At 38.1% G+C, this 13,064-nt stretch overlaps 1 protein-coding gene across 6 annotated transcripts in view; it reads right to left on the bottom strand.

The window, feature by feature from the left end:
- The window catches only part of ZCCHC2 (zinc finger CCHC-type containing 2), a 39,779-nt gene that overhangs the window by 21,844 nt on the left and 4,871 nt on the right, over window positions 1–13,064 (bottom strand). For 5 of the 6 annotated variants that reach the window (XM_035891311.1, XM_009635713.2, XM_035891307.1 and 2 more), the window contains exons 2-4: window positions 7,347–7,458; window positions 3,993–4,069; window positions 1,446–1,517 (exon numbers count right to left, since the gene is read on the bottom strand). In XM_035891311.1, coding sequence (XP_035747204.1) covers window positions 1,446–1,517; window positions 3,993–4,069; window positions 7,347–7,374 — 177 coding nt within the window. In that variant the 5' untranslated portion in view covers window positions 7,375–7,458. The remainder of the gene's footprint in view (window positions 1–1,445; window positions 1,518–3,992; window positions 4,070–7,346; window positions 7,459–13,064) is intronic. The other variant, XM_035891308.1, reaches the window with a different exon arrangement.

Below are 13,064 nucleotides of genomic sequence, written 5' to 3' on the forward strand. Positions count from 1 at the left end.
TACAAGTTTTATCCTGCTTTATTTAATAATTTTCTCTTTCTTCTCTACTTATTGCTATCAAGCCAACACAACCCAAATACATTTTTTATCTGTGCACATTCTCCACAGAACACCTCGGCAGCCTGTGATTGTCTTCCTCTTGTCCTGCCATTTTCTATATATCTAGACTGCTGGAGCTGTCAAGCCAGCACACGGAACATTCCACATCTGAAGAACTGCCATCAGCCAAACTGGACAGCTCTGCAACATTTTGGATCCCTTCTGTTTGCCTGGCTCCTCCTCCTGGCAGCAAGTAGATACTAAACGGTCCATTTCAGAAACTGGTGTATGTCTTAACAGGTAGGAGAACAGGAGGCATGCAGTTGAACACTCATCCCAGAGCTGCACGGGACCCCATATGACAGTCCTGCTTTTAAGGTTCTCTTCAGGAGCAGATGTGTGTACCCTACAGGTTGTGGGACACCCCATCTGCAACTAGACATGCCATCCATAATTCAAATCTTCACAAATCAAGCTCTGGGAACTCTTGGAACCAGACACTTGAACTAGATTAATGCCGCAGTGAACACTCACTGCTTCATTTCTACAACACTAGAAAACATAACATTGATAGTTGAAGCAGTAATCAAGACAATGACCTTTGTACAGTAACTGGCTTTCCACTTGCAATTAACACTGCAGTTAAGAACACCAGATGCTAACAAAACATGCCCAAAACAGATCTTTCATTAGTGTCCTGAAGAGTGAGGAGTTTAAACATGTAATTTCCCAGAATAGGTGGGACCCGAACTATTAGATACTGGCAATGAGAGACACAGTTCAAGGTTATCATGCTCATGGGTCTACATATGCCCTATGCACACAAATGCATTCTCTGCTTGGAGGCAGGGTGAGAACAACTTAGAGAACTTTCACTTTTTTTACACACACGCACAAGTAGTTGCTAGATTTTCTCAAATTTAACTCCTTGTGACACTGAATATGCCTGCCTTTGTTCTACTGAAGAACACAACAGTAAAATTAAGAACTATTATGCTCATGGCTCTGCCTTATTAATTAGAAACAACAAATGATACTCTTAAAGGTCATTCTAACAGGGACACCAATAAGCAAACCAGCAGTGCTTGTACATTAAACCTGGGAAATATAAAAAACTCATCTGGTAGTTTTATGGTAGTTCAATTAAAACTGTAAGAGCAATTTCAGATGAGATATATGATCGCCTCCTGGGAAACTTCCCAAACATTCTGTTGAGCTGCTTCGTCTGTCCAAGCTGCTCCACCACACTATACATTATTTCAATAGTTAATACAATTGTGAAGTACAAAAATCTGGTAGCATGCTTTTGTTTCTGTAATTACATCCCAGAAATCACAGCTCTCCTAGACTACTTCTGAAGTTATAAACCTGACATGTAAACACTACTTTTCTATTTCCATACATACTTTTAGCAGGAATTCCTGAAGCTCCTGGTGTGTTTTTGTTACACATGTTACTGAAAGATCGGACCAGCTTACCTAGTAAAGAAGGAAAAGAGAATGAAGAAAGTTTCTTTTTCCAAGACTGTACCATACCAGTTAGCTGACCTTAACATTTCCATAAATCTGACGATCTCGGTATAAGAGTTTACACTTGCAGATAAGTAAATACCAGGCAAAACAGGGATGATGGTGCACCTTTTCAAAGACATACACTAATTTTGAGTGTACATTTTAAGACCACCTTCATGTTATTTGTGGCTACAGAGAGTATGGACAAATTCAGGTGAATCCAATGAAGTCCCTAAAGATTACTACCTTACTGACTCAGGAAGAAGCCAGGCAGAAGGCTCTGTAACTGCAGGGTCTTGTATCAGACAGACATCATTAACTGCAAAAACCAGGTACCAGAGAAAAGGACTGTAGGTCAGATATACTGTATTCAGCTCTTGCTGCCATTATCATGAATCAAAACAAAAAAAAGAAAAATCTCCCTTTGTTTATATCACCTATAAAACAATTTTATCAGCCTCAGGCTTGAATCTTACATGATCATATAGAAGTTGTTGTAGGGTACAATTCATAGAAAGTACTGTAAGTTACTGAAGAAGTTACTCAAGAATCAGACAACATTTTGGTATATGCTTGTATAAAATTTCAGTAGCTTATTGTTCTGACACAACATGCAAGTAGTAAAACATCACCTTCACATGCATATTTTCAGAAAAAAAGAAGTCAGCTTGGTTAGAGGAGTGCTGCCTGGCTTTAAGCCCACTTCTGGGCTTAAGATTCCCATTTCATGTATGGGAAGATTCTGTGTAATGGGAGTGGACAAGGCAATTACAAACATTCATTTACTCCGAAGAGTTGATAGGATGTCAACCACCAACTGCCTTCAACTTAGTCCCCAGAAATGCCAACTACTCTTGGTGCCTTCAGTTGGGAAGCCATGACTGTAATTGCTGTTATAACCTTAAAAAAGCAGTGTCTGGGCAAGCACAACAGGATCTGCAGTGAGGAGCACAGTATATACCTGCACAGATGAGGAGAGGAAACTCTTTCCTAAGAGAACTGAGGTGAAGGAGTTTCAAGCTTACTCAAATACACACTCCCCCTCCAACAAAGAAATTCAAAACCACTGTCAAATTTGTCTATGCACTCAATTTTCAAAATAGTTTTGTGACCTTAAATTACTAATCCATTTGGGCATTCTGTACAAACCTCTCCTATCTATTATTGTATTTTACCTAGTAAAATATAGTTTTAGAATACCTAGTTCACAGACTGTTCAGACAAAAATCTACGACAAGGTTGAAATACTTGGGCAAATTAACCTTTAAGACTTTGAAGGCGAAATTCCACATCACGGTCCTCAGCCAAAGAAGGGCTCAGAATTTTTTGCAAATTTCACCTTCAGACAAGATCAACAACAATGTATCTGTTGCCCCACCTTACTTCAAAAACAGAAATAGTTTTTTTAAGCTTCTAGTAATACCAGAAAAGACAAAACTCTCTAATTCACATCTATTTAGAGAACACAGTGTCAAATTTTGGGACCAACACATTAGTTTTCAGCTCAAAATGGCATTTTTTTTAAGTTTGCCTCTTCAAAGAGCTCCCATGACCCATGTCAAATGGCCAGTTATGTTTGATCTAAAATATTCTTTTGTTTGGAGAAAAAAGGTAAAATTTAACTCTATATTCAAATCTGGTATACTACCAGACTCACATCTATTGGCCAAATGACTCATAAGATTAGTCAGTCCTTGCTAAGAAAATACTACTTTGATTCAATTAGAACATCACCACCAACAGCCTTAGTAGCTATTACGTAACACCTACAGCCTTTAATACCAGACCTCAATACCATAAGTTTCTTTTCCAAAGTAGTGAGAAGCAGTGTTTCAGTTTTGTTTAAAATTCACTCACGTAACTGTTTTATATGTTGCTTCTGGCTATTATAATACATGAAGACTATACTAGGTAGGCCTTCAAGTTTGTTTATATGTTAGCTTGTTTGTTTTTATGTTTACAAACAAAACAAACCACAAATAAACCAACCAACCCCCAGTTTTGTCAAAACCGGCAGGAACCATCCTCTTATGTTAAACATTCATGAATGACATCTAGATAACGATATGACTCCAAGCAACATGTAACTGCAGACACAAAAGAACTGTGTTCCTATGCCAACTGAGCAATCAATCAACTAGTTTTAGACTCCTTTGTAATGCTTACCCCAAATTGGCAAAAGCCAAGTTTCCTGAAGTGATGCCACACACCCAGCTATGGCTGGTGTTTTACACCTTCCCACCTTATGCCCATAATTGCACAAAACACCTGATCTGCACACAGAATCCAAGAGAATGATAGGATAATTCTAAGAATCTCTGAAGACCCTAAGCTAATTCAAAATTGCCTTCTGGGCAGGTATTTGAAACAAGCTGTATGTATCTACAGTACTTAGATATCACGAAGACATTTACTTTAATATTCTGGAGGTTATTTGCTTACTTTGAACGTGTACTCCAAATGTTTGTCAGCCCTTTTTCTTGGTACTCCTTTCAGGGTTATCTTCTCAATGTGTACAGCTGAAAGAAAAACACCTTATTTTACACACCAAAATTACAGTTTGAAAATGTACCTGCTTGCTAGCCACTCTGAGAATCACTGTATGCTATTTACTGATACACAATCCCACCCTTTCTCAGATGCTATTTTACTCTATCAAACTGCAGGGGGCAGGTGGAGCCTTGTTCTCTAAAAGTATTCCTCTGGCCTGACCACAACCCCTTCATTGCAAATCACAGGAATCTCTGCATTACCCAAGCGTTTATGTAGACTGAAAGCCACACAAATACAATGACACAACCACTATAAGCGAAATGACAATGAAAGGAAGTCAGATTGCGTCTTTACTCCAACAAGTAACACACGCTGGTAAAAGCCAGCGACAGTGCCTTCCACATCCACGGTTCTGAAACATCAAGTAGTAATGAGAGCAAACTAAGGCAGAAGAACCACATTCTGAAAGGTGGAAGGAAACACTTGGGGAAGGCCTGAAGGAGACAAAAATGAGTGTTAGTAAACAGAAAATTAAGAGCAGAAGCAGAAGGCTACTACAATCATACTGTAATGAGTATCACTAAATTGAACTGAAAAGGAAGAAAGATACTTTAAGATTACTTGCTACTTTAACATTCCTTCCCCATAGTCTACTGTATTCAGGAATAGGCAAGATCTGGCTGTGACTTGGTATGAAGCAGCACCATATGACTTTCAGGGTTTGGAGAATTTTTTGAGGGCACATAACCTCATGTAGCCGAGATGGGCTTTTTACTTTTCCTGCTATGCTGGCCTAAGAATTCAACAGAACTTTATTCCTTTACAAGCATGAACACATCTTTACATGTAAAAAATGTGATTTAAAAAACAGTTTGATCAGCCCTACATCATCAATGCTTCCTTTCAATGCTTTTGAAATGTTTTCTTTTTTTAGGGGGGAGGTGGGAGGAGGGAGGAAGGCGGTGTTACCAGCTAACATTTTCCTTTCAATTTTTAACTGCATGTTTATATGGGATATATTGGGAACTATGCATAACAATTAAAAAAAAAAAAAAATCAACCTCCTACAAGTCTGTTACAAAGCTTATTCTTGGAGATTAGCTAATTACCATTTCATGTAACTTAAACATCCTTAATGAATTTTGTTAAAGCTGCAATTAAAATATCATCCCCATCGAACGTGTCAGTTCTAAGAGAACTAAGTATAAGCCAGCGTATAAGCCTAGTGATGGTGTTACAGCTTCCAATTCTTTTAGCGGAAAGACTGACAAATACTGACTGTGCTGGTTGTAACCCTCTACCTGGGAGTTAAGAGCGCTAGATGATCGGTTCATTTTTATCAGTTAATGAAGGTTAATTATTCCAAAGCAAAGAAACCTGAGATGAGCTAAGGATGCCAGACAATAACATACATCTATATATTGTGAAAAGACAAGTGTTTGGTGATCTTAATTTTTACCTGTCTGGTATGGATAAAAGTACTGTTAGAAAAAGGACTATGGCATAACATGAGTTTTTGTGCAGTGAAGTTTCTTAGTGGCCAACATTAAAATTGATACCATCAGCTGAACTGATATTCCTAAGTTAATTAAAAAGTTGATTCCCATGACTGTAACTGAGAATACTGGTTTAAATTGCATTTTACTACGTGCATATATTTAGCATATATTATAGAATCTAACACCATTAACATTCACAGACAAGCCTCTTTTCTAACAAGATTGTGTTTGTTTTAAACTATTGAATGTTCTCAATGCTAAATATATTTGTTCTCAAGTATAAAGGCGCTTTATTACACACTGTAGTACCTCCAGCTTCCTTAACTTCTTTTTGTTGATGTTGCACGCTTTGTTGTAGTAAGTGATGTAACAGGTAATTACAGTGTCGTTGCTGCACAGCTTTAGTTCCACAGTTTCAACAGACCACTTCAAAATTCTATTTCCACAATCACATTTTAAATATTCTAAATGGCTAGACCGAGAGGAAATGTTTGAATATACAAGCCAGTGAGATGTGTTACATCTCTACATTTATTCTGAACACAATAGATGCATTCAGGATGTATACATGACACTGCTTCCATTGTAAGAGTAAGTTAAGATTTCTAAAAGTCATATTCATCACAGCAGAGAGTAAAAAACCCCCATGTTTTATTATCAGTGCTATTTCTAACCCAATAAGGAAATTTCTGTAGCAGGAACTCCCTTTCTATCACATACCTGTATAGCAAATATCACAAAACGATTCTGATCCTTCACTGTAGTTTCTAACTATGATAATATGAATGCTGAGAAATATTTAAGCTTTTTACTAGATTCAATTATTCAACTTTTCTGTGCTTCTGTTACTTAATTCAAGAGCGCTGCTAAAGAGAGTCTCCCTTCTGTGTTTCTGATTTGTGAATATGAACACTTTGAACTCTGTAAAAGGATTTGAAACACGTTTGTTGTCTGTAATCTGCCATAATTTTTTTCTGTGTTTTTTGCATGGAATTAAAACTCTCAAATTGCCTGCCTTCAAAGTATAATTAAATCTCCACAGTAGAGACAAAAGGACATTTATGAGGACAAAAGGAATAGCAATAGTTTTCCAAGATTGCCAGTTCTTCACTATCTGCAAGATAGTGTAGACTAATTTTGAGTAGACAAGTGATTCGCTAATCTTGTTGGAGAATAAAGGGTAAGAATAAATCTGTTTTCAATAATGCTTATTTCTTCAAAGAGAAGAAACTGTGCTGGCAATTGCACAGAAGAGTTCTGTTTACGCTCTGAAGCCTTGTTCTCATTCTCCCCAACAGAGCCAAAAGAATACTTACTTCTATGGAAAGCCTCTCACTTCTCCAAACTACCACTTCTATAAAAACTCCTAATACGTGTTTTTTCTTTCTTTGTTTGTTTTTTAAGACTAATCAAATACAACTGAATCCAGTAGCAAAAGCTATCCACCGTTTCACAGTACCTTCATGTTTAATTTTGCTTCAAAAATCTGAACACTGTTAATACAATCGCATTAATTTTTCCTGTTTTCTCCCAAATCCCACCTCTTTTTTTCGGGAGGAAGCCCACTTGCAATCAATTTCTGTGCATGCAATCATGTAGTTAGCAGCTAACAAGAATGACAAATTGTTATAATAAAGAAAAGACCAAGTAGGTAGCAGAGAAGCTATTATACTTACCAAACATTGCAGTTTCTCATTCAGATGAACAGCAAGACAGATGCAAGATTTCTAAAACTCCAGGCAGAGTTTAGTGTCAAAAAAAAAAACCTTAAAGTGTTCCTCAAAAGAAACCTCAGACAACATACCTTCTCGCTGAGGTCTATGGGAAGCCATTGGTAGTCCATCATGAGGTGCTGTGGTTCGTTCTAACAAACTGGTCTCATTACTTGACACGCAGTCATTACGGGAAAAGTCATTCTAAATTGAGAAGAAAAAAACCAGAAGTGTCTTAATAGAATGTATTATTACCAATGCTTGCTCTAAACAGCAGAAATTACAAAAAAAAAGTTCCTTATCTGGTATTCTACAGAAGAAAAACCTGAAGCTCTTGACAGTGGCAAAAAGGTGGTTATTAGTCATTTCAGTTCTTACTGTTTTATTTATTTATTAAATGTCAGCTATAACCTCCAATGTTTCACATATCTTATTTTAAAACCAGAACAGGGTGGGAGACAGATCCTGTGTCTTTAGGGTATCTCAGGCTGGACAATTCAAGACCATTAGCTCAGAACTTCAGTACTTATTTACTGTTAGTATGAACTCTTTCAATTACTAACCTGTGACGTCATCTACTCAATACACTCTAAACATACACTCCTCAATTATTTTCATGCCCTGTATCTTCAGCCTGCTACCTCTTCTATACAAGAAATCATGAACAACAGTTTGGACAGTCTATCAGGACATATGGTCCTAACAGCTAAATCCATGCACCTCTTACTAACTAAACATTCAGAATGCAACCAGTTGCCACCAACATCCTCTATTCCGCAGAGAAAAGGACAAACTGAAAGCTCACCTCCCCCCACATTTGCATGCAGGTACCAAGAACTACTACTGTTTTAATACAGTGCACAAGGAGGGACAAAACAGGAAGTTGAGGTGCTTGAGTGTGTCCAGAGAAGGGCAACGAAGCTGGTGAGGGGTCTGGAGCACAAGTAGGATGAGGAGCGGTTGAGGGAACTGGGGTTGTTTAGCCTGGAGGAGGCTGAGGGGAGACCTTATCGCCCTCTACAACTGCCTGAAAGGAGGCTGTAGCCAGGCCAGTGCCTTTCTCTTCTCCCAAGTAACAAGCAATAGGATGAGAGGAAATGGCCTCCAGTTGCACTAGGGGAGGTTTAGATTGGATACTAGGAAAAATTTCTTCACCAAAAGGGTTGTCAAGCAGTGGAATGGGCTGCCCAGGGAAGTGGTTGAGTCCCCATTCCTGGAGGTATTTAAAAGCCGGGTAGACGAGGTGCTTAGGGACATGGTTTAGTGGTGGACTTTGCAGCGTTAGGTTCACAGCTGGACTTGACGATCTTAAAGGTCTTTTCCAACCTAATGATTCTATGATTCTATAAAATCATATCAGACCTGGACAGATAAGTAAGAGAAGAAAGAACAAACTAGGCTAACAATGATAAACTAGGTATTAGATGAGCGTGGACTTCAAGTGTTCTCTCTAGAGTAGTAAGAGTCTATGTATTTTTTCCCAGATTAAGATAAAACGTTCATGCATCAAGTTACATGTTCTTCAATGACCAGGTCTCATTAAAAAGCCAAACTGACCAACCAAGCTAAAATTCAGAAATGTTTTAAAATGTCCAATGACTTTAGATGCAACTGTTTTTGCCAGTTGACCGGTGTAATTCCATGTTTCAAGGAAATGTCACATTGCCTTAGAAAGACACATTCACAAAGAACTAGGAAATACTGGAAGTTACTAGTGAGTTTCTGGATTAATCTATTTTAAGTGAGGCACCTCTATTTATCTGTAACAAGCAGTATAATCTATGAGCCTAGCCAGTACCTAAATGCCATCAATATGCAAATATCATGTTGACGGTAGCAGCAGCGCAGAGGGGGAGAGAAGGTGGTTCTCTGTTTAGCAGTACAAATCAACCCAATACTGGAAGCTAAAACAGAGGGTAGGTTTCCTGGGAAAACTTTCAAAAGAAACAAGTTAAACAGAGGACATTCAATGCATCCCACGTATTTAGCAACTGGTCTGTATGAAAACTAGAAAGTAAATAAATATCTAACTTCTTAGTAGGTCTATAAAATGCATAAAATTTCTGGGAGAAATGGGATACTTTTTGGAGTAGATGTATATTAAAAGTTCAAAGTCTGTTTCTCTCATTCAGGATGAAGAACATTGCTCTGCTGAAAGACCTTCATAAAAGATGGGTAGAGGAAAAATATAAATCTTCAGACAGTACTCATTATTAAATATAGGAAGCAGAAGGTTCTGGAAATAAGTGCCAGAATATATGTGACTTTTTTTTTTCCCTGAAGGACTTGGGCAATGTGATGGGACAAACCAGCAGCCAAGACTAGTTTCCTTGTTTGGTACATAGGATCCCAAGACTGCCACAACCGGCAGACGAGAATGAAGAAGCACAGCAGTGTCAAAAGACATCAGAATACGCTTGCAGTTTGTGAATTCTTCAGCGAACTTCCTCAGATTTGACAGAAGTACTAAGGCAGCTTTACATCATCTATAGTGCAGGTACAAACCGTGGCAACTCCTAACAATACAATCAGCTCATTTAGGACCCAGCAAGTACACAGGCATCAAGCCTACCCTGGGCATACTGTTAATCTAACTTTCATCAGTCACATCAACAGCAGCACACAATTAGCAAGTGAACAGCTATGTGCCTTTAGACTGCACTTACAGATGGTCTCATGAACTGAACGACATTTTAGCTGTTTCATTTAATCAGTGTATGGTTTGTGTTCTACACCAAGTGTCAGTAATTTCAGGTTTCAAAGCGATCAGACTTAAAAAATAGAGCATACTTTGTTTCCTCAAGATAAAACTCACACCAGTCCCTTGTCATTCAGTAAACAATCTCAGCAAACTTAACTGATCAAAACAGTATTTCATGCTTCAAACATCTAATAAATTATGAGAGCAATGTCAGACTTGGGATAAGAAAGAAAATAGCTGTATATCAACAAGATTGCATTTTAACAGCTTTAGCAAATTTCCAAGTTTAGTTTAATTTAAAAAAAAAAAAAATCACAAGCATGGCCTGGAGAGAGGCACTTTGAGATCTCCTCAAAACTCCCATTGATACTGTTTTGTCAGACATTTCATAACAACTGTGGACATAACTAAACCCAAGTACTTCACTTTTTAAGTATTAACTCCTGGTCATGCATTATTTACAAAACTGCTGGAATTTGAGCATTTAAGTTACCCTGTTGAAACTGTGATTCACTTAAGACTGTCCATAAAAGGCAAGACGGCTATGATTAACTGGCTGTGTCCAAACTACATAAGCTAACAAATTTAGCACATACTTTGGTATGAGAGTGAATGTCTTCCTGACATGAAATCAAACAACTGAACCAAGACTTCTAGAGAAGATCGATGTCAATTCTCTGGCAGAGGTAAGGTCTTCTTTAAACTATGGCCACAGGCTTTGCCAAAAGCAGCTTTGATATCTTTCTTCCATACTGCATACAGAAGACAGACAGACATTTGGATTAACTCTGACAGAGGCTCTCAAACTATTCAATTTGGTTTACTTTTCTAAGACGTCTTTTTCCACCTCTGAAATCATGATCGTAAGAGTTGAAGGCAGTGCTTCATTCATTTTAATGAACAAGCTGAGACTTCCACCTACTCAATTACTTTTTTTAAAATTTCACAAATGGATCTAAAAGCAATTGAATTTAAAGTCAGACCTTCTGCATTCGAAGTCAGGCTATTTGTTTTGATCAATGGAAAAACAAATTACAGTCTATTATAATAAATAATTGATAGTTAAGAAGTCAAAGAAACAGTGAGCAGTTTTAGAAGAGAGGTGTGGAAGTAAGATTTACTTCGAAGGCATATTCTTCTCAGTTCATGTCAAAGCAGCATTAAATATTGCTGCTACACCTCCTAATACCAGAAAACTGCTTCTCACCTAGCACATACATCATCTTTGTAATAGTGTTCAAATATTTTTACAGAGAATTATTCTAGAATGGTTACTTTTCTATCCATGGCAGCATTCTGTACCAGGTGAACTACATCCACATTTGAAGGCTCCCTCTAAATTACAAAATATTACATGGTTTGAATCTGTATTTAAACAAGTCCTGACATAGATGATTTTATAAATCATCATAACTGTAAAAAAGTTAGTAATTTATTCACTTGAAAAATTCTTCACCTAGGAAGTTAAACCAGTAATATGTACTGCATGTAGTCTGTGAACGATAGCTTTCGCAATACCTAGTGGAACGCAGGAAGCAGACAGTAGGGTAATCCCGGGCAGTCATAGCTTTACCTTACAGCTTACAGCCTGTGAGGCTTGTCTCTGTGCCAGCTCCAGATCCTATCTTAAGCTGCATTACAACTCTTCTTCACATTTGGTGTTAGCTACTATGACATTCCCACATCAAACACTGACAAGTAACTACAATGCAAGTAGCATTGTCAGAGCAGACAACACTAGCACGCAAGTGACTGGAAAATCTAGGCAGTCTGGAGGGCCAATGAATATTAAGAGTGACATCGTGGATGCTACCTGGTGCCAGTCACACCAAAACCACAAGTCCTTTAAAACTGGGTATGCTGCCGAGGAGTTCCTGTCGAGGGTCACGCTGTACAGCACTAATTGTGCTAGTCATTTCCTGTCAATGAATAAAATGTATTCACACAACACACACAAGTGTAAGGTTAATTCCTGCGTAAGCCTTTGCTGCTGTAAGGCTTTCACATGTAAGGGTTCACTGCAGCTCTTGGTGCTGCTGCTAATGATTAAAATACAGTGAAGCAAGAAATGTGGGTGGCCCCAAAGCAGTTGCCAGATAATTAATTTGATAATCGCACAGATCTTTGTGACAGGCTAGAGGATTAACTACATTTCTCCTAGAAAGTGAAATGAGCTAAGAAAGTGCTCTAAAAATTGTCTGCTCTCACAATCTAGACCAGAGTTTTGTATCCAAGACATCTTTCCTCCTATGGTTGAAAGCAAGTACCATATTAAAAAAAAAAAACCCACCTATCGCTTGAGAAGTTTCCCATGACAGTAAAGACAAGCCCCAAAAATCTAAAGTGAAGAGCCATGCTGCTTGGAAAGATGTTGCTCTGTATACCTAACGTACATGAGCTGAGCAAATCTCAGCTAATCTACACATGACAGATGTCCAAACTCTGATTTCTATTAACGTAGATGGCTGATCAAAAATTGTTATGCTGGTATTGGTTTGGCAATATGTGCTGAAATCTGTTATTGGATAGCCTACTAATCATCATGTGCAAGCAACTGATACACATAAGTCTTCTGATGTTTGCATTGCACTTTCATAAAAGAACTGTTCATGCATCAGCTCTGATGAGTACTAACAAGGGAAACCTGCTTACAGCAGCTGGACAGCTTGATTAATTCTACGTGCCCAAATATGAAAGCTTATTTTTCTGCAAGACTTCAGTAAATGTGCTGTTAGGGACAACGCTACTTAGCCTTGCAGGCTGTGCAGATGTAAACTGGCACAGCTCATTCATTCATGTACAAGTGGGAATTGGCAAACAAAACCAGATGAAAGAAGGCATCTTGGAAAAATCAAGGTCTAACTCATGATCATGAGTTATCAACTACAGCATCTGTACCTTAGAGAAATTTGAGCGATGTCAGAATAACCATTAATAGATGTGGTACCAGTTACAAGACCAAAGCCATGAGTTGCTGAAACCAATCCTTACAAGCTACCACCCTTATTTCTTCACAACGGTGACACACAGATACATAGCTACGTATCTTAGCTAAGATATATAGCTATGTATCTTAGCTAGCGCAAAGGCTAAACGTCACCTCATCAGA

The sequence above is a fragment of the Egretta garzetta genome, unplaced genomic scaffold, assembly GCF_000687185.1.
Source record: "Egretta garzetta isolate BGI_Z169 unplaced genomic scaffold, ASM68718v1 scaffold463, whole genome shotgun sequence".
In the NCBI taxonomy this organism is placed as follows: domain Eukaryota; kingdom Metazoa; phylum Chordata; class Aves; order Pelecaniformes; family Ardeidae; genus Egretta; species Egretta garzetta.